At 47.9% G+C, this 27362-nt stretch overlaps 1 protein-coding gene across 1 annotated transcript; it reads left to right on the top strand.

The window, feature by feature from the left end:
• The first annotated feature begins 743 nt into the window (after nucleotides 1-743).
• Nucleotides 744-22301, top strand: LOC138520106 (chymotrypsinogen B2-like). Its single transcript, XM_069632630.1, has 7 exons — nucleotides 744-801; nucleotides 7624-7727; nucleotides 12354-12430; nucleotides 14904-14985; nucleotides 17281-17458; nucleotides 19573-19745; nucleotides 22002-22301. The coding sequence occupies exons 1-7, from the start codon at nucleotides 744-746 to the stop codon at nucleotides 22161-22163; spliced, it is 834 nt and encodes a 277-aa protein (XP_069488731.1). The 3' UTR covers nucleotides 22164-22301.
• Nucleotides 22302-27362: the final 5061 nt, after the last annotated feature.

Here is a 27362-nt window from a genome sequence, read left to right as displayed (position 1 = left end):
TAGGGGAAATAATCTCTCTGACTACAGTTCATTGTCACAAATGTACTGGTTCATGTGCCCAACCTATGTAACAGGCTGTTTCAATTAAGATGTTTGATACTTAATATAAAAATTTAACAAAGAAAAGAGAATGGACAGTGGCTGGATGGCGAAAGCCTACTGATGAACCTGGGTCCAGGCACATGAGCATAAGGCAGACTGCACCTAAACAGATGGCGGTCTCTGATGAGCCTATGGAAAGGTATAGATTCCTTTTCAATGAGATAAGGTCATACACTTGAAAGTGCTTGATGAGACACAGGCTACCCCTGTCACCACTGATCCACCACAGCCTCAAGCCATTCGGTGTGCTGTGTTTGCTCCTCTACTGCCTGCCAGAGGCCTTTGCCAGGTCGGAAAGCCACTGGTACTGCAGCATGGGTACTGGAACCAACATCCTGCAGATAATGGGCACCATGCCCTGCGGTGTAGGCAACGGCCGGGCCTCTGCCTCATTTGCAATCTAGTCCTCTGACCTTCAGGGTGGAAATGATTGATTCCCTATGAACCTTTACGCATACGTCAAAGATAACGAGACTGAAAACAAGACCATGGCCGATGGGGGATAAGGAGGGCTAGCAGGTGGCCAGGAAACGCGGTCTTGCCACACTACTTGCACGTGTTCATTCATCCGGATATCAAGGTCCAGGGCTGAGCTCTATAAAAGGAACACAAGACCAGGTAGACAGTATCTATAGGCAGTCATGGCTTTCCTGTGGGTTCTCTCTTGCCTGGTCGTCCTCGGCAGCACATATGCAGAAGGTGAGTGGTGTGGCAATGAGAACCAGACGTCAGGTAATGGTGTTTTTTCAGGCTGGTGCCTCCAAGACAGCATGGCTTCCACTGAAATTCGAGCACATGGATACAGCACCACAAACCGCACATACTTCACAACACCACAACAAAACAAACCTCACATAATATCACCTCAACACCACATGAGGGCTACCGACCGATAAAACGCCAACGCACAGTGACCCGTGCACCCGAACTGAAGCTGCCAAAAGCACATCACAGCTCTCTTGCTCTTTATCACGCTCAGTCCTACTAAATTACCCACCGTCCCATTTGCATTACAGATCCACTAGAGCACCAAGAGACCATGCAGATGGCAACAGTGCACGGTATAAGAACCTTTAACATAACATAACATGGGATCTGGCACCGTGCAAAAGAACAATACATCACCAAGACCATATATTGCATTAGAATTGCAGCCTTTTGGCCTACCATCTAGCCTGAATTAAAATGAAGGGCCTCGGTGTGACCCCTACCTTGCATTAAAAAGCAGTCGCTCAGTCTCCTAAAATGTATTTATAGTTGTTTTTAAGCTGCCAACCGCAAGCACAGTCAGTTTGTAGCACAAAAAAAGCACAGCTGGTTCACCTGGGATCAGAAGCAATTATCTCAGTGTGACCTTTCGCGGTATCAGAAGAGTGCCTCTTAGCACGGGGTCCTTTCATTTGCATTGGAGTCCCTCAGTCCCCAACTGCATCAGAAGCAGTCATGCATTGAGACTCCCCCATCATGCATTACAAGTGGTGCAGACCCACAGACACTAACTGCATCAGAAGCAGTTATGCATTGAGACTCCCCCCATCATGCATTAGAAGTGCAGCCCCTCAGACACTAACTACATAAGAAGCATTTGCTGATTGTGATCGCCATAATGCATGACAAGTGCAGCCCCTCCGACACTAACTGCATAAGAAGCCGTCATGCATTGAGACTCCCCCATCATGCATGACAAGTGCAGCCCCTCCGACACTAACTGCATAAGAAGTCGTCATGCATTGAGACTCCCCCATCATGCATGACCAGTGCAGCCCCTCCGACACTAACTGCATAAGAAGCCGTCATGCATTGAGACTCCCCCATCATGCATGACAAGTGCAGCCCCTCCGACACTAACTGCATCAGATGAATTCACACATTGTGACTCCCCCAACATGCATTAGAAGTGCAGCCCCTCCGACACTAACTGCATCAGATGAATTCACACATTGTGACTCCCCCATCATGCATGACAAGTGCAGCCCCTCCGACACTAACTGCATAAGAAGCCGTCATGCATTGAGACTCCCCCATCATGCATGACAAGTGCAGCCCCTCCGACACTAACTGCATAAGAAGCCGTCATGCATTGAGACTCCCCCATCATGCATGACAAGTGCAGCCCCTCCGACACTAACTGCATCAGATGAATTCACACATTGTGACTCCCCCAACATGCATTAGAAGTGCAGCCCCTCCGACACTAACTGCATCAGATGCAAGTGCAGCCCCTCCGACACTAACTGCATAAGAAGCCGTCATGCATTGAGACTCCCCCATCATGCATGACAAGGGCAGCCCCTCAGACACTAACTGCATCAGATGTATTCACACATTGTGACTCCCCCATCATGCATTAGAAGAGCATCCCCTCAGTAGAGCCTACTAGTCCTACCTACTAGTCCTACAGCGAAAGTGCAGCTCTTCAGTCTGACCACACCCTGAATATGAAGTGCTGTCCCAGAGTTTGAGTCCAAGCTTTATAGAGAGTGCAGTACCTCAGATGAACATCCCACTCTATATCCCAATAGGAGTCCATCAGTCTGGCTGCAGCCTGCATTCCGAGTCCAGTCCCTCTTTATAAACACAGATTGCATTAGATGCCACCTGGCATTTGAAGTGTAGTTCCTCTGTCTGACGTCACTTAGGGCGGCATCTTTACAAAATGGTTTCGCGGGATACTTTAGATGCGGGAGTGCATGCAAAGCCACCTGCAGTGCATGCGGCTCTGCGCGCTGTGAGTCAAGCCCATCCCTGCTCTGATCTTATTAGTAACGTTAGTAGCAGATGACAATTTAACAAATACACAACACAAACAAATAACAAAACTGTAGGACCCTTATGAATTCAGGACACAGACCTGTTAGAGTTCTGTCCAGGCCATGTGGGGCAAAAGAATGCCACCCTAATTTGCATATGTATTGAAACCAACAGAAGTGACTTCACAGAAAATGCCATTGCAAGAATCATCATCAGGCTTTGAGACTTAGAGGCACCCTGGGAAGTGGCATTAGAAGTAGCCATGAGTTAGTCAAGAGACAAATAACTTAGTGGTGTGAAATGCATGAATAGTCACTTTTGTTATAAATGGAGCAACTCCATAGTCAAGTAAACCATGAGTGAGGTACTTCTTTACCACAGCATATATAATAACATCATCTGCAAACTGAATCACTTGATAAGACAAATTGAAATTAAATGATTTGCCCAGGAGCACACACTTTGGCTAAGTCGTGAAACCGGGAGGCGGTCAATTTCAGCACTTGACCACATACCTTTCCAAGTTTCATTGATGGAAATCTTTGTTACGTTTTTGGTTTGGGATGTATGTGCTTAAATTGTGCCTGTGGCTAGCAATGCCTTGAAAAGAACACACACATTATATAATAAACTAACTTTGCAGTGTATAAATGGCCATAGAAACATGTAGAGTAAAAAGAGCATGGATTTTGCTTCATTTTCCCCATCCTGCATGGGAGGTCACAGTGCCATCATGCAGCAATGGGAACCTAACGACATCTCCCATGGGTTTTACAACTGTAGCCAGGGTGTTACATATCATGCATCATCATGCAGTCTCATGCAGCATCATGTAGCATCATGCAGCATCATGTAACATCGTGTAGCATCATGCAGCATCATGCAGTATCATGCAGTATCATGCATTATGCAGCATCATGTAGCATCATGCAGTATCATGTAACATCGTGTAGCATCATGTAGCATCATGTAGCATCATGCAGCATCATGTAACATCGTGTAGCATCATGCAGCATCATGCATTATGCAGCATCGTGTAGCATCATGCAGCATCATGCATTATTTAGCATCATGTAGCATCATGCAGCATCATGCAGCATCGTGTAGCATCATGTAGCATCATGCAGCAGCATGCATTATGCAGCATTATGCAGCATCATGTAGCATCATGTAGCATCATGCAGCATCATGCAGCATCATGCAGCATCATGTAGCATCATGTAGCATCGTGTAGCAGCATTCAGCATCATGCAGCATCATGCAGCATCATGCAGCATCGTGTAGCATCATGCAGCATCATGCATTATTTAGCATCATGTAGCATCATGCAGCATCATGCAGCATCGTGTAGCATCATGTAGCATCATGCAGCACCATGCAGCATCGTGTAGCATCATGCAGCATCATGCAGTATCATGCATTATGCAGCATCATGCAGCATCATGTAGCATCGTGTAGCATCATGCAGCATCATGCAGCATCATGCAGCATCATGCAGCATCATGCAGCATCATGCATTATGCAGCATTATGCAGCATCATGTAGCATCATGTAGCATCATGCAGCATCATGCAGCATCATGCAGCATCATGTAGCATCATGTAGCATCATGCAGCATCATGCAGTATCATGCAGCGTCATGCAGCATCATGCAGCATCATGCATCATCATGCAGCGTCATGCAGCATCATGCAGCGTCATGCAGCATCGTGTAGCATCGTGTAGCATCATGCAGCATCATGCAGCATCATGTAGCATCATGCAACATCATGCATCATCATGCAGCGTCATGCAGCATCATGCAGCATCATGCAGCATAATGCATGCATCATGTAGCATCATGCAACATCATGCATCATCATGCAGCGTCATGCAGCATCATGCAGCATAATGCATGCACCCTCTCCATTTCTCATCCCCGCCATTCGCACTTCTAATAGCCCGCTCCCTACTGTTTCTGAGGCTATCAATGTCTAAATGCTACCATTATAATTCTCTGGTAGAGCAACGTGTTAAGATGTTTCAGACTCCTGGGAGAGCCACCTTGCTGACTTGAGATTCAAATGTCACAGCTGAAAAGGCGTTGATCCTGTCCATGTCTCCATCCCGGACAGGGTGTCTGTGGGATATGGGGCACCACCTATACATTTGGGACAGTCCTTCATAAAATGGATGGTGTTCACCCTAATATCACATTGCACTAGGAGTTAAATCTCGGAGTTTGCCAACCATCTACGCTGGCTTAACACCATCCTTCAGTGCCACCTTACACTGCATTGCTCATGCAGTTCTTTGTAGGGGTGAGTACCATTCCGCACCGCTTAGACACAAAAGGCAGGTTTAGCCGCATGGCCATTTGCTTCCTTCGATGTGTATTTTCTTGTGAGATGCGCCCTTCTTGTTCACGTGTTGTTGATATGATTAAATGTTTAGCAAACAAGCCAACATAATGAAATTCAAGATCACGTCCACCATTGGGTGCGAGGAAGATTCCTCTGCTTCAATAACGGTGTCGAAATTGGGATTCTTGGGTCAGAAGGTCCAGCTGGTAACACAGTATCCTTCAAATGGCGACTAGACCCTACCGTGCGACAGAAGATCAGAAATCGAGGTGTATATTGGACTGAGGTCCACCTGATTCCTCCCTTGTAGATCTCTTGCTGCCAAATTGCCCTCCCCTGTTGTTATCTGCCCGCTCCCTAGTACTGATCTCTTGCGATCAGCTTCCTTCGTTGGGTACTTCCCCTATGATGTGTAAAGCCCGGCGTTGCTTCCAGAAGTAGGGTCAGCGAGGTCAACACAAAGGTCATTCTCCAGTTTCTCTTCAATGGTCGATTCCTGCCCCGCAAGCAATGAGCCACAGGGTGGATCTGAGTGGACCACATCCTTGCGTACGATTGACATGAACGAACAGCGGTGATGTGGGGTACATCAGCCTTCCAAAAAGAAACTGATGGGTGGGAATTGCGCCGTGTGGCTGGCCCTGACTCTGAGATTAGCCCGGTCAGAGCAAACTTAAAACATTTGGTGACTCCCGGTGATCTCTGGTATCACATGTGAAGTCTTACACCCCATGCCTACGGCATTCTAGAACAATGACCCAGAACCTGCCCGCTTACCATGTCCCAGCCAGAACCCTTCATTTTTAGTTTTGGCTATTAGGTGGCACCACCTGTAAATCAAAACTATTGCATTAGGGTACAGCTAGGAGGGAGGTGGAATATGAAGGGGGGACACAAATAGTGTAGGTGTTGTTTTGTTTTATCCACCCATTCACTGCCTGTTGTGATGATTAACCCTCTGGCATTCCCGCTCCCTTCCTGCGCCTTCCGTCTACAGCACAACCTCCTAGGATCTCCTTGGGCTAGCTTTATCAAGCAGAAACATTTACCTCAGTGCTTAATGTGCTATTACAAATCAGTCTCCTGAGAGTTGGTTGCCTACGTGGAGTTGTAAATGTGATAGTGGTGGAATTAAAATGCCTTAACAAAGTGTGCCTTCAGCCACTTGATTTATAAGTACTGCGCGCATCCTTAACTGAAGTCCTAGTGAAAACAAGCATTGGCAAAGGGAACAGTTTTGGCTTGTGTATAGGTATTAGAGAGGCATTTGGTAATCACTGCTTTTATGTGCCCAGGTACTGTCTCCATTTAGCAACTGCTACCGTAATAGCCAGTCAATACCACTGGGGCGCTGCCTGGCAAATGCCTATCAAGTCCACAACAAACCCAAACCGTTGGAATTGACAATGCGGGTTCCAAGTTTCAAACCATAGTTCAATACATGTTCACACCATAAAGATATGAGGTTAGAACCTTAGGGGGCAAACCTATAGAATATGCCAGGAATCCAGCTCATAGAGAAGGCCAATCTACCGCTCACTCTCGATGCTGCGGAGTACAGAACTCTTCAATGAGGCGCTTGATTGGATGAGGACCCCAAGGCGCAGTAAGCGAGTAACGACCACAGAGAATGCAGAACCATCAATACCACACAACGATCAATACCCCCAAAGCCCCCAATTCCCATCTCGCCCCAAGCCATGCTTCATGCAGCCTTGAAAGAGACCGGGTCAAGCTTGTGGGAGCATGTCTCTGCCATCTTCAATGAGGCCCATCCCCCCGTGCCGCTTCAGGGGGCACATTTCTCAAAACGTGTGCCCGCGTTCTCCGATTTGTAGCTTCCACGTAAAAACTCCTGTTTGAATAAGTCCTGAGGTGCCCGTTGAACTCCAGAAAACACCTAACACATGTGTAACAACAATTATTCAGGAGCTGCAAAAAATGTGGGGGTGATTACTAAAATATGTTCAACTTGTAAATAAATGTGCACTATTTACCATGAACATATTCACTCCCTAATTCTTTGCGATGCTTTTTATCTTCTGAAAGGAGTTAGGTTCAGTAGACTCACCTTCCTTTGCACACTGATTTAAATGTTATATATATATATGACTGTTTACTGTATGCATTGCCTAAGGTTATGGCCGCAGACCTCTTAATTTTATAAATACTATTTTCAACTTTAGAATAGATACTATAGTTTGGTAAAATGTGTTTTTAAACATTGAGCAAACAAGCACTTTTTTAAAGCCGATATTGTTTGGCATTCATTGTGGATACAGAATGGCCTCCTTTGCAATTCCCTCCTAAACAATGTTTAAAGCAGGAAGTGGGATTTTCGCCATCTTTAGTAAGGTCACCACATCCTCCCTTATGTTTTCCTCTCCCTCCATTGCTAATTGGAAGCATGGTGCTCTTCTCATTCCAGCTTGCGGGATCCCAGCCGTTCCGCCTGTGGTGAAGGATTATTCCCGAATCATCAACGGAGAGGACGCGGTGCCTCACTCCTGGCCATGGCAGGTGTCTCTCCAGGTAACATACACCTTCGCCTGCTTTGTTGGGGGGCAGTTCGTTTCACTGAGGGGTGAGCGTCTCTCAGAGAATCCCATATTTCATGTAAAGTTGGGACCCAGAATCGATACAGGTCAGTACTTGCAAGTGTTCCCAAACAAAGATGTCAGCCCTCAGCTGCACAGGACCGAAGGTGGCACTGTAAGGATGGCACATGGCCTTTTACTGGGCCTGCCCCGATGGCACAGGGGCCTCGAACGTTGCCAGGGATCTTCCGGCAAAATGAACGACATAGATAACGGTTTTAATATGAATCCTTGAATCAATGAATAGATGACCCAGAAATGCCCCCAGGAGAGCACATGTGGTGTGTTTGGGAGATTACGTTAAACCTGAAGGCCAGTGGGCATTGAATCAGTTTGACCTGCATGCAGGCAGCAAAGTAAGTCCCCAACGCTGTCCCTAAAATAACCTCCAAGAACCCTTAACAAAAGATATGCACCCCTCCTCAGGCCATAACCAGGTGTTAATGTTCCTTGGCCGGCATTAAAGGCCTTCACATCAATTGGGTCTAGTAACCTTGGCCGAGGGTCATTAGCATCTAGGAATGCTGCATTATTGCTTAAATACTCAGTAAATGACTGTGGCTGTGAATAGCTCATTGTTACTAGTTTAATATTAAATTGTAGTGAGTACAATCGTTGATCAAGTGTCTTAGATAGTTGCTCCTCAGATGATCTCATGTATGGTGAGCTGCAAGGAGGGGCGGCTTGATGTGGATTTCGAACATCAGGAAAAGTGGTATCTTCGGGAGATGAATTCAGCGCAGATGTGTCCAGCTGATGCAGATGGAAATCTCCTTGTTAATGGCAAAACAATTGTATATGGTTTGCATCAAACAGAGATAGAGCGCATACATTATCGATCATAAGGAAAAACTCCATACAGTTGCCTTTGGCAAACAGAAGCTAATGGATTGGGATCAAAAGAGTGTGGTTATGGGCCCCTATGTCTGAGGCAGTTTGAGGTGCTCACCTAATAGAACTGTATGGCTCCAGAGAAGGGCAACATAAATCTAAGAACAAGGCATGAAATTGTGCTGGAATTCCCTATGCTAATAAAATAGCTTTCACTCGGGGAGCGGACATGAGCGTTAATGGCCTGCTAGCCCAAGCTTTCGTAGGGCCGGGGTACGGATAGTTTTCTTTTTTTTGTTTGTCCGATTTGAGGTCAGCTCTGCGTGAGCCCATCTCCCATCAGAGAAAAAAAATATGGCCACCCATTAAAATGGAAAAGGAACAACGTGCCTTTTTGATAGCGGTGCCATAAGAAACATGTTCCAAAATGGCCACCATCATCTAGACAGGGACCTTATCCCTTTACTATTTTAATGTCAGTGGAGCAGCAGCGATTAGAGCATTGCGGCTGGGAAAGAAAGATTTTCATTGGTCAATCTGTCTTTACCGGGTGCAAATACACCCACTTGCCCTTGCCATGCATATTTTACTATCCACAAGGTTGCAGACAACATAGTTCAGCTGGGAAATACTCTTTTCTCTTGGCCTGCTGGGTTATCAACACTTGCAATGAAAACTGATCCCATGTGGTGGGCCAATAGTTAGTGTCAAGTGCAGAATAAATACAAAGTCACCAGAGAGATGCCTTCCAGCTGGAAAGGCAGCCTCATGGTCTTAAAGGCACTAGAGGTGATCCAAGAAAATACAGAATGATCGCCCTTTGCTAAGTAAAAAGTGCGGCTTTAGCAAAACGTGTGTTAAAGGAGATTAAAGCCTGGACCAGCAAAGGAACCAGAGTCCATGGAGCCAGCTAGGGCTAAGAAATGGGTCTGTTGACCATGAATCCCAGCTGTGTATTGAAATGTCTGAGAGATAGATATGCTAAACAGCAAGGCAGGAAGTTATGAAGCCGCGTGGAAGATTTATAGCACGGTCTTCCATAGCATAGATTGAAACCGTACTACTTGGTCATGCCAACATGCCTGTTAAGAGGTATTGTGACTGTGCCTTTAAACACACGTGGGAGGGATAGCCTTGGAATGAATGAGGAATCCTCTTGAAAAGGAATTATGAGCAAGTTCCTGTCTTGAACCCTGTTTTGTTGTTTTGTTTCAGATTTAACAGCTGTAATGTTCAAAAAGGTTCACATTAGCACAAGCATGTCAAGGCCTTTAACCATGGTGCAAAAAAATTGATTTGGGGAAATAAATAAATGAACACACGTGTCTCAGCACTTTTCTCCTACGAGTGGGAGTGTGAGGCCGGGGGTGTTAGAGTGCTCGCATGGCTCATGTGTGGAGGAGGTGGGAGAGGAGTGCTCGCATGGCTCATGTGTGGAGGAGGTGGGAGAGGAGTGCTCGCATGGCCCATGTGTGGAGGAGGTGGGATAGTAGCCCTCCGTGGAAGGCAGAGTGTCACGCTCTTGGTTTCAAATGTCATTGGGAGGTAACAGCACAAAATGAAATAATCATTAGATCTCACCTCATATCATGATTCACTTTTATTCGCACTGGCCCTCATTATAGGTTGGCTGGTGCAGCGTTAACATGCCGGTATTACCGTATACTGGCACGTTACCACCCCGGCCAACTACCAGTGTGCCGGGAAGGTGGCCAGTATGACCTCCAGGAAAAAGCTGGAGGTCATTCTGCCACCTTACTGGCAAACACCCCTATGGGGTGCAATGGGACTTCATGGAATGGAGAGTTACCGGCATTTGGAATCCGGTGGCCATTCGCCCGGCCGAGTGCCGGTAACAATATTACTGTTTGCCGGTATGCTGGTGGAGTTACCACCAGGATACCAGCGAACTTATGATGAGGTCCACTGTCTGGATAACCTTGATGCAGGCTTTTAAATGCCTAACAGAGCTATACAACAACAGGTGGATGTCCGACTGTATTATACCCATACAAAGTATGGCTAAATCTTCATGCCGGCAGTTTGACCACTAAGAGGAGGACTCCTGGTCCACAATGAGAGTTAAATGGGCTGCTTGAAGTGGATGTAGATGCATTCTCCGCCTACTGGAGCAGTATAACAAATGTGCCATGCATGAATTGGGCATGAAATAAAGATCATGATGGTTTTACATTAGCACAAACATGTAAGGCTTTGACCCATTGGGGTTGGAGAATCAGCAGTGGCCAAGTGGAGCTACAAGAATGATTTGATCTGTGCCAAATCCAGCAAATCATGTAAAGCTTGATTTGCCAGGTTTGGCAGGTGATTGTTGTGGGCAGGTGGGTGAAGAGGTCCTTGGCAGAATTACCAAATCAGATTGGGTCTCCCTACCTTTTACATATTAGTAGGTCATTGGGAGACAAGTGTGCTGTTGTCGCTTGTGTTGTACTGCTCCGGAAACTACTCAGCCCATTTTGCTGCCCGGTCCGGGGCTACGAGGGAACAGCATAGACTAGGGTGGCCTCTCTCCTGACCAAACACACACCAGACCACCCCGGAAGCATAGTCCTTCTTTTTCTAAGGAGGTTCCAACTATATATGCAATGCTGCTATTAATCTTTTCTTTCCATAGAGGTGTAGCAGGCAACAACTGGAGGAGATACATGCAATAATGCACATTAGCACCCTGCACGCGCGGCGCAACGGGAATACTGTGTGGTGATTGGCTCATTTGCGAGCCATACCACACGGTATTCCCTTTTATGCCGTGCGTGCCGGCTACTCTGTTCCCGGCGAGGGGCGTGGCAGCCCCTTCAGCCAATGAGGAGGCTCGAAATGGGGCAATCCCCGCTCCGAGCCTCCCCATGGCTGGAGGCTTCCTTCGTCCCCCGCCGGGGACTCAGGTAAGATTTTTTTTTTTCTTTCCACCCTCCTCCCACCTCCCACCCCACCCGACTTACCTTCTATCTTGCGATCTCCGATGGAGGACGATGGAAACCTCCAGACGTGTGGAGACTCGGAGCGGGGCCATCCCCGCTCCAAGCCTCCACATGGCTGGAGGCTTCCATCGTCCCCCGCCGGAGACCGCGGTACTTTTTTTTTTTCCCGTCCCCCTGCCTTCCGCCCTCCCAACCGCACTTACCTTCTTTTTTCTTCTGGTCTTGGGAGCGAACGCGCTGGGAATACTTGTGTTCCCAGCACGTCCGCTCCCGATGGCCGCCATGGAAAGGGAAAACGGACTACGGTTTCCCTTTCCCGATGGCCATTTTTTTCTTTTTTTTGTTGTTTTTGTTTCAAAACAAGCGAAACAGAAAAATAATGCCATTAGCACCCCGGTCTAACGGGCCAGGGTGCTAATGGCAATAAGACCCTCGGAGGCGGGCCAATACCGTCCACGGTAATGCCCCCGGGGCTTCGTTAAGGACCTCACTACGCTCGGTCCTGTAACTACGGCTGCAGGGGCATTACCTGGGGCGGTATTGGCCCGCCGCCTCGGGTCTTATTGCCACAATAATGGGCTCGACTGTATTTTGTATCATTGTATTTTGTCAGTTCTATCAGCACTGGTGTTGAGTGTGTGCATTTATATGTGTTTATATGGTTTTTGAATCCACCTTAAGAAATACTCAGTACTGCTGGCTTGACGTGATGTGCGTTTGCAGACCACTCCCCCTCGCTCCACAGAAATCTCTGGAAAATAATCATTGTGTTTCCATTTCCTCCCCAGTACAATGGGTTCCACTTCTGCGGAGGGTCCCTCATCAACGAGAACTGGGTCGTCACCGCTGCCCACTGCGATGCAATGTAAGACTGCCACCAGTACACTGTCACTGAGAGAATGCACTGTCTGTGAACTCTCCATGTGTTTTCTGTAATTAACTCTCTGTGGGTGTTTCACTGTGTCCTCAAATATCCCGCCACACTCATGAGCACACTGCGTCATGTGACTTATGAAGCCCCCTCCCTGTGGCCACTTCCTTTTCTTTTTAACCCACTGTATAAACCCATCCCCAAATTATTTTGTGGGTGTCTCTACTGTTCTCTTGAAGGCACTCCAAATCTTTCACCTGCTTTCTCATCCCATAGTTTAATTTTCATAATGTCCATGAGACACAATTTTAACCTGCATTTTCATATTTCTTGATGCACCGTGTTTTGGGGGGGGCGTTACAAAGGAGCAGCAGAGCAATTTGGGTGTAATTTGAGCACTTTCATGACCTCCAGTTCTGTGCATTTTCCCCACCCCTGATCTTCGTTACCCCACTTTAAAGGAGGTGGGCTCTTATTTTTTACAAGGAAATCTGTACATTAGATGTTCTGCTAATATTCAAGCAGAAAGACAATACCAGATCAAAGGAGTCCTTCTAAGTGGGATTTCAGCCCAATGCATTTTGGGTAATTTTCAGTTCCTTCAGATGTGAAGACCGTTCCTATCAAAGACTACTAATCTATAAGCACTTTGAAACCCACTCCTTTTTTTATCATCCCAATCAAAAAAAGGATGCGTGATTGCCAAATAGGAGTCAAACAAACATTTGAAAGGAAAGGGTTCGAATAATTTCATCCCCACTCCCTCTCATTAGTAGAGCTCTCTTATTTTTGCATCTCTGCCTCCATGAAATGGTTGACTCCTTGGCTGCAGGCTCATCCATCATCTTGCATGTTTCATCATAGAGTTAGGTCTCGGTGAGATCCAGGCAAAATAGTGCAATTTATTCGATAAGCCCTAGAATGGTAGCGATCCTGCTGCCGAACTTTCATCGATCACGCCTGTGTGCACGTTTTTGGTGAGGATCTCCACCATCTTTCTATGGTGATGTATTCTCCCCAGTACATGCTGAAACATTGAAGGTTTTGGACTGGTTTGGAACAAATCACAAGCGAATTTCCAGTTGGGAGTACCAATACGTCTACAGGGCGTTGATGGAGTTGACGCAGAGAAGGTGTGGGAATTCCTTCCAAAGTGTTAAGACTCATTCCCAAAAAGCAAAGCTTGAGTTGTGTGTTTGCCTATGTGGACGGAGGCCCCACAGTGGGTAACGGTTCTGATTGCTGCATGGTTGAACCAATCGTAACCCACTATTTGAGTTGGCCGGCTCTCAATCCTCTCTTCTGCTTCCTTTCTTGCCATTATCCACACCTCCCATCACGTGTGTTAGGTGTCAGCATGAGGGCAGAAAGCGATGCATGAAAAGCTGTTGTGTTGTGTGGGTCCATCAATCGCAAAGAAACATACAAAGCTAGCCCCAAATGTGTTCAGAGGGGTGAGTGTCATGGGTTCAACCTCCCTTCAGGAGAAAGGTTATACTGGAAACTGGTACTGAGGCTGGAGAGAACCTTTCCCCGGGGGTGATGTCCAAGCTTTAGGAAAACACAGGAGTGGCAGTGATCACCAGTCAGAGAAGGTGTTCCGCACACCAACACAAAGAATTACTAAGGTCCTATTGATTCCCATCAATTCAAATAAAGAACAGGCACATGGGATACAGACGCTACACAAATGACACATGACATTACATTGCATGGATGCAAATACAATAGCTTTTCTGAAATCATACGTGGAATAAATTCAGGGAGCTGTCCACTGAATTCAGAACTCCTTGGCTGTGCACTATTGGAAGCACGTGGGCTCACAGAGAGTTGCCACACTGTGTCTTGCCAGAGGCAAGGCTCAGGAGTAGGATGCCCACCAGGGGTGTTGCGAGGTCTGGAAGATATCTGGGGCTATGCTGATTTTGGGACCGTCGGGATTTGGGGATAGCTAAGCCTTTTGGTTGTATCCCCTGAGCTTCTATGCAGGGCCATAACCAAAAGACCCGGGGCTATAGCCCCCCCAGCCCTCCCCTAGCGACACCTCTGACACCAACACCTCAACAATAGAACAGACACCTCCGGTTTCACTCATTGAGCATGAGCCTCCCGCCCCGCCCCGCCCCGGAGCTCAGCCTCATTTTCGGGTGATCTCAACCAAAGTCTCCACGCTATAATTCTTCCAGTGAAACATCATATTTGGCCCCACGCCTTTCTGAACTTTCTACAGGAAATGGGGTGCTGACATTAGAAATTTGGGGCGGTCTACAGACATGTAGCGGTCTACGGCCTTGCCTTTTCAGGGGGTTCTAGAAAAAGTCTACGATGCTCCCTCCACGCGCTCAAAGCCTGAAAATGGTATGAATTAATAAATGAAGGGAAGGTTTTGCATGCACAACCTGCTCTGCTCAAGCGGGGGCGCTATTATCACATGCAAAACCGCTTTCCTGTTCTCTTTGACTTGCAGCCCAGGGCTCGATGTTGTCGTCCTTGGAGAGCAAGACCGCTCTTCTGAGAAGGAGGATGTGCAGGTCATCAGCATCAGTAAGGTAAGCCACGCCCATCTCTCTAGGAATACTCCACTATTTACAGGGGGCGTTGCTCTTAAGTATTAAACAAACCGATGCAGATTTCATGCTATGATATTACTGCTGTGAGTCACACCTCTGGAACAATTGTGTTTATTTATACATTTATAGCAGTGCGCTTTGCTTGAAGACATCTAGGTGCTAGCTGCAGTACAGGGGAGGTAAGGGTGAGGAAGGGGAGTGCAATTGTTAGTTGAAAAGGTGCGTTTTGAGGTTCTTTCTGAACACAGGGTAGGATGGTTCAGCGCGGAAGCGGCGGGCGGGCGCGGGGGTTGTTCCCGAGCGTAGCTGCGCGGACTGGAAAGCAGGAGCCTCCAGCTCTTTTGCAGTTGTATCTAGGGGTGGTCACCGATCATTTTACTCTGCACATGAACTTGCTATAGACCCGAGCTCAATTGTCTAAAAATTCTTTTCATACCAAGCCACAAAAACTTCAGATAAATGTATTACACAATCTTGAATGAAGCAATCATTATTTCAAGGTACTCCTTCAACATGTGTTTCACGCCTCTGATCGCGTTTACAAGGCTAGATGATCTAAGGGTTTAGTGAAACAGAATGGATCACTAAAAAGATATTACTAAAAAGCAAAAAAAGAACCAATAAGTGACAAGAATCGCCTGTAAGCGCACCAGAGTGGTAATCCTTTGACAGCCATTTGGGACTCGGTGATAGGAGCTGGGGACATCCCTGCAACCCGTCCCCCTACATGAAGTCACCATGAATAACGTCACCAGTGGCTTTTCCCGGCGAAATTATGTATGGGGACATGATGTATGGGGACATTATGCATGGGGACATTATGCATGGGGCCATTATTACCTGATACCTTCAGTTAGCCTTGAAAACGCACTCAGAGGCGAGAAACATGCGCTGAACGTTTATTCAGAGGGCGAGGCTTGCCATAATGAATGTCTCATTAAAGATTTTAAACACATATATGTCAAGCCTTTATAGATTGGTTACCAAGTTTTTTGAGACAATCGATCACAAGCCCTTGGCAAGCTCCTGGTCCTGTTGTTCAGTATTAGAATTGAGCTGTTTGGGCCTGAGTACATCAGGCGGCCCGTGCCATCCTGCAAATTCAGTGAGCACAGAACTAAAAACACACTAATATGCCGGCGCGGGAGCCCCGATCAATGCAAACAGAACGAGTCACTTTCACTCTTTGTCAAGATTAGTCCCAAGAAATCTCGTTTTAAGATTCTCTGGATTGGTGTCTAGATTAAGATGTGCGTGTTGGCTGCTGCGATCTGGGCCGCATATCCAGGTGTATCATCACATTAGAAGTCCTCCCATCAGATCTGCAAAAGATCCGGGCTACACTAATGTCAGGACTGTTGGGACTCGGGGCTAGCTAGCCTTTTGGTTGTAGCTCCTGAGCTTTCATCCGGGGCTACAACCAAAAGACCCAGGGCTATAGTCCGCTCAGCCCCCCCACCCCCCAGCAACGTCTCTGAGAGCTGACAGCAGAGAACCTGCTGCCCTTAAAACACCAGGGGTGATTGCCCTCATAGGGAACACATACAGGTGGCATGGGGAATGGGCTGGATGCTCAGGGCTCAGGCCATCCATCCAGATAGCGTAAGGCAAGCACATAGCAGCATATGGACATATGCCAACCGTACTCACTTGGTCCTGCCCGGATCATCCTCTCAACCATTTTAGCAGGGTTAAGGACAGTATCATGATTAAAACTGGCTGTGGGACAGTACAGCTGGCTACAACTTCCCCCATTGCATGCTAGCCAAATGCTAGAAAAGCTGAGGGTGTCATTCTTGCATTTTTTTTTTATGTTAAAGACTTCGCAAGGGTGAGGCTAGCTTACAAACAGTTAGTTCCCTGCAAAGGGCACCTCCACTCTTGTGAGCTGTGACAGTGTCTCAGGAAATCCTTCCCCGGAATCCAGCAGTTGGCGGGAGGAACCTGTGCACAGTAACTGTACGCCTTAAATATGAGCATTTTCTGTGCCCTGGGTCTGAACTGTGCATTTGGATTGCGGTTGGGCAAATTTAGGGGCTTAAAGTTGGAGCGTTCAAGGCCATGCAGCTGATCAGGGTGTGGAATGTTTTTCTACTAGTTCCAGCACAGTATCTGGCCTCTCCCTGCTTGGCATGTGTCCCTTACCCCTTGGATGTTGATTGGTTTTTGGGCATTCTCAATAGGATTCCTATATTTCCATGTCATGTAATGGGTAAGCAGCAAATATACTGATCAACCCTTCTGCATGTGTCGATTGACTTTTTATTCCCACAGACAATCATGAACCCAGAGTACCCACAAGCCATTTCCACGGACGTAGCTCTGTTGAAACTTGCCACACCTGCTCGCTTGAACGCACATGTGTCTCCAGTCTGCCTGGCTTCCCTTGGCGATAATTTCCCATCAGGCTTGCGGTGTGTAACCACCGGCTGGGGACGGCCAAGCCTTAACTGTAAGTTGCGTCTTTCATGGATGATCATTGATGGTGGGACGGGGTTGACGCTACCAGAAACAGACTTGTTTGAAGACACCAATACCATATCAACCCTCGTAGGAAGTGTTCACCGTGGACTTCACTGAAAATGCTGGTACTCCGCAAAAGCGCCTGTCCATAAGTAGTTGGCGCTGCTTAGTCACATAACACCGTTGAGTGCAGAACCTTCATACTTCCATTAAAATGCAGATGGCCATCACCCCACCGAGTTGTTGGTCAACTGTTACTGTTGAAAGCAATTAATCTTTTTCTGCATTTTGTCAAACCGTTGGACTCCTCCAACTCCTTCAAACTCTTCTGACATGTGACTATTGCCCAAGCCTATCAACCTTTGAGAGGCAGCAGCCTGCCGGGAAATCATTGGCTGTGAGGGTGTAGAGGGAACATACTTCTTTCACACCCCCACGCGCACTGACACTGAACAGTTCATGCGTGTCAGATCCGCTCTATTGCATGTCGCCACGATGCATAATCCTGAACTAGCTCTGAAAGGACCAGAATTGCTTCAGAGCAGAGCGGGGCTAAGCCCTGCCATGGCCCTTCCAACACAGGAATACATCATACATATTGTTCCGCACATAATGAGATAAGACCGAGAACTAGACTGTCACTTTCTTGGAGTCATCCTAAAGGGTGGTTCAAACCCTGCTTGGGCCACAAGTATGCCTGGCCCAAAAATCCTTTTCTGGGCGGCTATGGCAATCCTGTGTTACATAAGTCATTTTTCTAAAAGCGGTGAGCCTCCTCACTTCGGTTTCCGCTCTTGCGAGAACGTACCGCCCTGGTATACGACTGCCAGTTCAGTCACTCCCTTATTGTTTCATTGGAGCAAACAAGCCCACTGCATCAGTTGTTGAGGAGTGCCAACCGTCCTTAGTGGTATCAGTGCCCATCGCACACCATGCGGGCTGATGCAGCCAGCGGTTAAAGCTTGCGGCAAGACCACAGCATGCCTCCTTTTCTAGGACCGCCCTTCTAACTCTGCCTGCGACAGAAAAACAGTATTAGAAACATTGGCAAAAATACCTAGAAACAAAATAGAATTTGTTATCAACCCTTGTTAAACTTATTAATTCTACATATGTTATGCAATTTGGGCTGGGTGGGAGGGTGGCTGCTGGTACCTGGGCGGGAAAGAGAACTGGGTCTCTCAGCCCAGGCTTTTTAAGTGCCTCCCCAGGCTTTCCTTCCCCTTGGTGTTTCCACCCTGGCCCTGTAGGCCCCCTACCATCGGCCCCATATGCCTAGGACAGACCAGTTTCAAGGACCAATGCACCGGCAGTCCTTCAGCATCAGCAACATGCAGGGGGGGAGGGGTCATCCCCATCCCCCATTTCTGAGTATGAACAAAAGCCTTAGGTCTCCAGAGAACTTTGATTGGCCCATGGACTTATTAAGTGTTGCCTTACGCCTGCACCAGACTCTGCATCTTTCCAGCACCATTTGACCCCCATGCACCCAGGCTGACTCCCCCACCCCACGCACCCCCCCCCCCCCCCCGGTCCAGCAAATTCTGCTCTCCAGAGACACCTTGAAAGTCTGTGCTTCAGGCATTCATTCCACTAGAAGGCCATGTCTGTGCTTGCAGTGCAAGGAACAACCCGAGTGCTGCACTACCCCTCCCTCGCCAGGCACTAGTCTGTGTTTACACTGGGACACGCTCCTCTAGGTGCCGGACGATTGCAGAGATCAAGACTAGACTGGTACGCACAGAAAAAAACAGCTACACGTCAGTCTACTGGAAGACCATCTCACTGGGAGTCAGGACCGCACCATTGCTCATGGTGTTCAGGGAGGAACTCAAGACCTTGATCTTCAGGGAATACCTGTGGGTCGCTTATGAGTCCTCGGTGTATATACCCCCTCTTAAGTATGGCGTATCCAAACCACTCGCACCTGCGACCTCTGCATTCACCAACCCCTCTAACCCCCGAATTGCTTGTGCAGTGCTCCTTTGTTTCCTAGCTAGGTTTGCGCTATACCAACCCACACATAGACGCTGGCTGAAGGGAAATCTGCCCCTGCACTGGTGGGAGAGTCTGAGCATTCATGTGACCCGCCAGTGGAATAAACACAGCCAATGTACTGTCTATTGTTGTTTTTCCTTCTAGCGAATGCTGGGGCCATAGTCCTGCAGCAGGTGGCGCTCCCCATTGTAAGCGAGCAGGATTGCAAGCGGCAGTGGGGAGACATGGTGACCGACTCTATGATCTGTGGCGGCGCTGACGGAGCCTCATCCTGCCATGTAAGCACCAGCGGCGGCGGCGCAGTGAGACCATTCCACTGTTCCCTTTACAATGTAAACGTGTGAAGCGGCTGGGCAGTGGGAGAGCAAAGGCACATGTATTTGGCACAGGAATGGGCAGGGACTAGGATTATGGGTCCACAGGTCCTCGCAGCCGCCCATTTATTCTAAGTTGTGAGATATAACATTGGACAGTCTTGCTGTGTCATCTCTCCTCCCAGTGCATTGTGGTATGTGGAGTATGGGCGAAACAGGAGGGCTACACATAAAACGCTGACTTAGGGAAGGAGGAGAAATACTAGTCGATCTGACATATGTCCCATATCATGTCCTTACCTAGTAGAAGCCTGCTTGTCTGACTGCTGCAGCCTGCGCCACCCATTCAGGTGCAATACAACAAATCATGCTGTGGTGTTAGTCCCTGCTGGACATCTGGGCTGAGAAGTGGGTGCTTTAACTCAGTGGCGTCGCTAGGGGGGCCTGGGAGCACGTGCCCCCCTCTGAAATCCTGGGCCCCTCCCTTCACCCCGCCCCCCCGCCCCACCTTGGCTGAATGTCAACGCAACACAACACAGGCGCTGAACAATAGGATAGTGTATCGTTGTGCAGAAATATATAGTGAACGGAGGCTTCATAAGCACTTGGCTTGACTCATAAGCACAATAATCAAAACAGTTCAGTTCCCTGTGCAGCTAAAACCAGCCCCTCCAATCAGAAGGCAGCGCATAAAACCGCTAATGATGGGCCTTTAGTCACTGAATGGTTTTGTGCCTGCATTTTTATGCGAGGGAAGGTGAAGTGGGGTGTGGGTAGTTGGTGTGCACAAAAGCCTCTCTGCAGGAGTGCTTGTGACGTCACACATTACCTTTCATAGGCGCCCCCCACTTGTGTCTGTGCCCCCCCACTTTTGTCTTTGGCCCCCTATGTGCCCCTCCTAAATTTTATTCCTTGAGACGCCACTGGCTCTATTTGCCCTTTTGATCAAAGGAGTCCCAGTTGTGGCTACTCTATCCAATAGGCAGGGGTAACGGGAGCGTGCCAATTTAAAATGGCTGCTTCAACAACCACGTCATTGTTGAGGCAACCTCTCAGCCCTCCATTTGATACATCAGAACAAAGAGCATGGTGGAGCGTGAGCAGAACACGAACAGCAATTGAGATTTTATAAGCAGTGAGTCGTCCGCAAGGCAATGTGAAGAATGGATGGAGACAAAATGGAGAAGTGGGCACAGTTAAGCAGAAGGGCATCAAGGACGGAGACAGCCCTCATTACAAGTTTGGTGATGCTGGAAAAGTGGCAGTAACAGTGGCGGTAATTCTGTGACAGCCAGTTTTTCCGCACCATCAAACTACAAGTTAGCCAGTGGAAGATACCAAATTTACCTCCAGGCAAGAGATGGAGGTAAATCAGGCCCCCGCTGGCAAAAACCAATGGTATTTCCGGCACCAGTATTACCAGTGCTGGACTTCCCAGCAAATCCCCCCACAGAGTCCTATGGGACTCCATGGAATGGGGAATGACTGCCATTGCTGGCACCGGGAAGATCCTCGAATTACCGGATATCAGATCAGGCGCGGGTAACGGTAGGTCAGTTTCACGGTATCCCGCCAGGATACCGGGAAACTCATAAAGACCCTCCATACTAAGGATGAGGGCGAACATAAGGGGGAAGCGGTAAAGACATGGGGGACTGAGTCTTGAGAAGCAAATGGCAGGTGAGGGTCCAGGAGCAGTGAAGCAGATGGGGGGAGGGGAACATCAACAGTGAATGATTGTGTAGGGTCACAGAGAAGCAGTTGGGAGGGTTCCTTGAGACGTGTTAGGGGCAGGGAGGGACAATAAAGGGGGGTTCACAATGGTCTCCTCTGTGCAACCTTGATTAAGCCTGCCGCACGTCAGGTCCACACTGTGGTTTATTCAGTGCATTGGGCTGGACTGCCTGAAACCGGTCACGTCAAATTCACCCTCAATTGGGCGAGGTAGAAAGGATTGTACCACTGGAGTGTTGCTAGGTCTGGAAAAGATCAGGGGCGAAGCTAATGTTGGGAATGGCGGGACTCGGGGATAGCTAGCCTTTTGGTTGTAGAACCTGACCTTCTATCCAACCAAAAGACCCAGGGCTATAGCCCCCACAGCCCCACCTAGCAACGCCTTGTATGGTTGAGAAGTACAATCGTTTGAATCCCAGTTTTGCCAACTGCCATTTTACAGAAAAATTAAATCAGCTCGACCTCTCTCTCCATCTTTCTCTGCAGGGAGACTCAGGGGGCCCCCTCGTGTGCCAGATTGGGGAGCCCTGGTTGCTGGTCGGCATCGTTTCCTGGGGCTCGAGCTCCTGTAGCGTGAGGCTTCCCGCCGTGTACGCGCGCGTCTCCTACGCTCGCAGCTGGATTGAGCAGACCATTGCCTCCAATTAAAAAGAAGCAACCATGAAGCGTCCAAGAAGTCGTGTGCCTAAGATCACTTCATAAAACCTTACACAAAAATGTTCGACTCCGCCCACTGCTGTGATAAAATGCAAGCGTACACAATACTCAATAAAGAGACAAATTAAACACAAAATATCAAGCTCTTTTAAATTGACTATTTTATAATGTATATGCAAATATGTGAGATTACTTTTTTTGCAATGATATTAAGTCGGTTCAGAGAACATCTTAGGGGTCTCGCTACACACGGATTACAAACAAAAATATAATGTTTGTCTAGAGATGAAACTAAGTGAACCCAGAGGCAGTGAGAGAAGAAGGACTTTCCATTGCCAGTGGTGCATCCCCTCGTGACCATGAGATGGTCAAGGGAATTCTGAGAGCATAAAAAAAGAAGACAGGTGGAGGCGTCAGTTGTTCAGGACCAACCCTGGTCAGTCTTGACCCCAAGGCATGGTTTCATTTCATAACCTCATTCCTTGCATTACAGCGGGTTGTCCAACTCCAGGCCCTGAGGGCCGGAAACACGTCCGATTTTAAGGATAAACCCCCATTCATATTCATGAGCTACATTGGCATACAATGATTCTAAATGGATGCACATTTATCTCATGAATATTAATGAGGGATATCCTGCCAGGTTTGCATCCCTCAAGCCCTGGAGTTGGACAACCCTGCATTACGGGGTTCCACTGGTTGGGGTGTGGGGGAAGAAGCTACTGATGCCTTGCCCGGAAGTGAGCTGACCCGTGCCTTTGTGCATTATTGTGACACGGAGAGAGCTGTGGGAGAAATCCCCTGCTTGGAATGGATCTTCAACATAAAATCACAATTCCTATACAGCGCTCCCGCGTCTAAGCACTGTAACAATAGGTTTTACTGTTATCCAACTCATCGATACTCAATGCAGCAACCGAGGAAGGATGAAGGTCTGAGTCGGCCGTGCTGGGATTTGAATCTGTGACTACAGGTTACATGGGTGCACACTTATCTCACCATGCTCTCTTGCTGGCTTAGGTTTTAAGTCTGGGTGGGCAAGGTGGGTGTCAAATGCAGATTTTGAGTGTGAAAATGTAATACATGCAAAAGTGTAGGCCCGCAAAATACAGAATTTTAAGAGAAACTGTGAGTCTTAAAAGGCAATCAAAGTTGGTGTAAAACCCAAACCCAAGTTGGGCTGGTCCACCGATACTACAACGGGCAGGCAAATGGTCTGGTGGTGTTGCCTCTTCAACTTCTTGGGCCCTCTTATCTTTTGCAATGAGTGTAATGCCTCACTTGTCTGCTCTTATCCAACGGGGCCCCCGAGTGCAGATCCTGTACTTTAGGGGATTTCACCCATGTTACACAGCTTTTCAATCACAGTCGTGAAAATGTTAACGAATTAGGGATAACTTCAAGATATATTATTAGTCTCGGGAGGATAGCTCAGGGACAACGTGCTCACCTTGGAAGCAAGACGATGAACACCAGGTTTCGATCCCTGGGTCCGTGCTTAGAAACCTCTGGGTATTAACTTATCATATTAAAGAAGGAAAATGTGGGAGGGGTGTGATGAATGCCGTTGAGGTGGTCAAGATATGCGGATCCCAAAACTTCATATCTTTGCATGTGCTATGTTATCCAATATTTATACTGTGCCCCTCACCACCATAGTGGTCTTACGGCACCTGATGTTGTCCCAAAGGTGGCACAAACTTTTTTAGACTAGTAACATGCATGTTGGTAACAGCCCATACCTGGGACAAGTGTGTCGGGACCATGACCGAGCCTGCCTTAAGAACTTGCTTAGCTAATAAGGAGAATCCCATTCTTGTGCACAAACAGGGAACGCCTCCATCTGTGGTCGTGGCCACAAACACGCTTCGTTTGTGCCTCCTAACCCAGTTTTCCAAGGGACGCCTCGCTAAAAAAAGAATGCAAATCTGCTCTTTTGAGGTGCCTCTTGGTCTGGGGTTGAAACCCTGTGCCACCCCTTTGTCTACCCTGCATCTGGCACTAGGACATGGCACAGCAAAGCATCCTCACTTCAAAAGGCGGCTGCACAGATGGTCTGGAACTCCCTCGACTGTGTGTACTGCCTGGTGGTGTTCAAGCGCGCGCTCACCATCACACCTGGCCCATAGACTCGTTTTCATTTTGACCTCCACTTGGTTTGGGAACCTCAAGCTTGCTGCAACTCCAAAAAAGAACCCTCATTTTATTCCTCCCAAAACGAATCTGCAGTGACTGGGGGTTTGAGTCCTCTCACTGGCAACATATTTAGACAGGATCAAGAAGAAATCAGACCGTTTCAGAAAAGTGGCCTTTCTGCCCCGAGAACAGGGCAGGGCTCAAGTCAGTCTAAGCGCGGTAGGGTGACCAGATTTTTTTTTAAAAAGAAACCCGAAATAGATGTAGCACTATGGTAAATACACATACTTCTATGTCGTTGTCCTGTTGCAGTGGGAGTGCGGGGAGGGGTTGCGCCAACAGGCACACTCCTCTCATTGGAGGAGAGCGCCGGGGAGGGGAAGTGGCAGGAAATGGGGGCGTGAAAAGCATTTCATGCCCCCATTCGCGGAAAAAGATTTGCGCCGGGATGCGATTTTGGGATTTCGAAATCGGGTCCCGGCAAAAAAAGGGACCATAGCCGAAACCCTGGACAGGGTTTATAAAATAAAAAAAGTCCATGACCCCGGGACGTCAGGTAATTTCCCCGGACTGTCCTGGGAAAACCCAGACATCTGGTCACCCCAGCACGCGGGTGGTCAGAGTCCACCCACTTTTTTCAGAGGGTGGACTCTGTACCCAGAGGCGGATCTAACGGTCGTCAGCCAGACAAATGGCGAGTGGGCCCCTGTGCTAGGGCCCCCCCTTCCACACAGCACAGGGCCCTTTCTGCTGTGGTGGGCCTGCTTTGCGGTAGCAAGTTCTCTGCTCGCTTTCCCCCTGACTGTTGCCAGAGAGCACACGTGCCATCGTCGTGGCTCAGTGTGGATCTTAACACGGTTTGTCAGCCCTGAGGGAACATTGCAGGCTTTTATGTGACAGCTTTCACACCATAAACAAAGCCAACAAGGTTGGTGCAAAATGAAGAGGGGTTTGGTCACTGATGAAAAAAAAACAATGCAGTTCTTGTGGTGTGTTTTGCATGTTAGTTGTCACAGGGTTAGGGCTTTGTTATATACAAATGTCAGTATCCCCTTCAAAATACATGCTGCAATGCGAAGGTTTTTAAATATTACGACAATCCACATCAGCACGTTGTTCTGTATTTTTTTTTTACTTTTCCTTTATTTAGGAAGTTTATGGAGCAGCACCCTACCCTAAAGGCGCCATATGGCCTGATTTACAAAGACACTTTTCAATGGAAAAATCCCATTAGGAACGTTTTGTAGATTGGACACATAGGCGTGTGGTATGGATTGGGGAGTGTCACAGCATTCTATCATCTTTTGGGAAAAAAATGTTATTAATAAACTAACAGCTACAGTATCTGGTCCTGCAGCGATCACAAGCAGCTCATCACACTATTGTCACAAACATCAAATATCTTATTGTTTGTTTTTTAACACCGTCCGCATTGATCTGTTTTGCATCTAAAGTACACGCAGATACAAAACATTGCCAAGGGCTCTGCAATTCCATACTAGTACACCCCTATACAGATCGGAGGTTTTCACTCTCCAACCCGTGCAGCAAAAGCTGAACACTATGCAATTCTGCCATTTTGCAATGCATGGCTGCAGCAACGCCAGCACAAACAGAATGACATCACTTTTCTGCTACAAGGACGCGTATGTTCTCTAGGTTTACAATATTCAGCATTAATAGCAAAGCCTGCTGAGGAGGCCCAGCTGTTTCCAGTAAGTCAGACACCTAGGTAACTGTAATGAAGACAACTTAATAAAAAATTGCTGTTGTCCCTAAAGTTTGCCATTGTGCACTGTGACCACAATTAACTCCGCCCACCCAAAGCTCCGCCTCCATGACCCGCCCACCTAGGGCCCTGTGACAGCTGCTGCCCACGGGACCCTTTGCCTTAAATCTGCCACTGTCTGTACCCCCAGCAAAAATGAGAAACATTGAGTGTCGTCCCTCAACACCCCCTGTTGCGAGTTCTCCGAAAGGCCGCTTTCGTCTCAAGGTGGCTGTTCGGGGAACTGCGCATGAATTTACTGCGCAGAGAGGAAGTGGGCTGGTCATAGCAGCAGCCCGGACTCTCCGGTAAAGAGAGGGTTTGGGGAAGGGTAGTGCAGTGTGTGTATGGGTACGTGTTTGTATTTGTATGCATGTGTGTGTGTGTCATACCTGTGTCGAGAAGCGGAGAGCGGGTCGGGGCGGCGGTGGGTGGGGTGTTTAAGCATACGTCTGGGGAAGGGGCGCAGAAGGGGAAAGACGTTTCCCCCAGCGCCAAAATCGGACCCGTGCAACCGAGCTTGAATGAAATTGTCCTGCAGTGAAAATTCCTAGGACCGCATTACTCACCCTCAATAATGCTGCAGGGTGGTCCCATGGCTCTAGCCCACACTGCTCTTTAAAGGAGTTTTTAAGGGAGGCAAGGAGCAGAGGGAACACAGGTGCGGGAAGAGATAGAGAGTGGAGCAAAATTAGAATTCTGCGGAGCAATGTGACAGGAATCACAGGCTATTGCACACTTTCTTTTTGGTGAGAGAACATTAAGACCACATAAAAATATACATCAGAGCCATGCGTCAACACCCCCATCGTTATGGAGGGTGAGGAATGCTAAGGGTGTTGAGGGAAGCGGCTTCCCTCAACACCCCTACCATTCCTCGACCGTAAATAATGCTGGGGGTGGATGCATGGCTCGACCCCACACTAGTCTTTAAAGGAGGTCTCAAGGGGTACCCTGGAACGAAGAGCCAGAGAGGGGAACAAAACTAGAGTCGTGGGTAGCACCCTGACAAGAATCACATGCTATTGCACCCTTTCATTTTGGTGACAGACCCTCAGGACCACTGGAAAATATATGTTAAACCTATGATCCTGCACAACCAATGGCATCCATCAGCAGTGGGTGTCAGACCATGTCTCAGATATTGAGTGACTATGAGGCTGCTTAAGAAAACAAGCATTGGCAAAGTCAATAGTTCTGATCTTTGTAGATGTTTATTGCATTTTCCAGTTCCTGGGATACTAAGGAAGGCTCTCTATGCACTAGTTCCAGATATAGAAGCACAT

This window comes from Ambystoma mexicanum, chromosome 1p (assembly GCF_040938575.1).
Source record: "Ambystoma mexicanum isolate Mex_15411 chromosome 1p, UKY_AmexF1_1, whole genome shotgun sequence".
Lineage (NCBI taxonomy): Eukaryota > Metazoa > Chordata > Amphibia > Caudata > Ambystomatidae > Ambystoma > Ambystoma mexicanum.
Note: the sequence above shows the minus strand (reverse complement) of the source record. Positions and strands in the feature narration are given on the sequence as shown.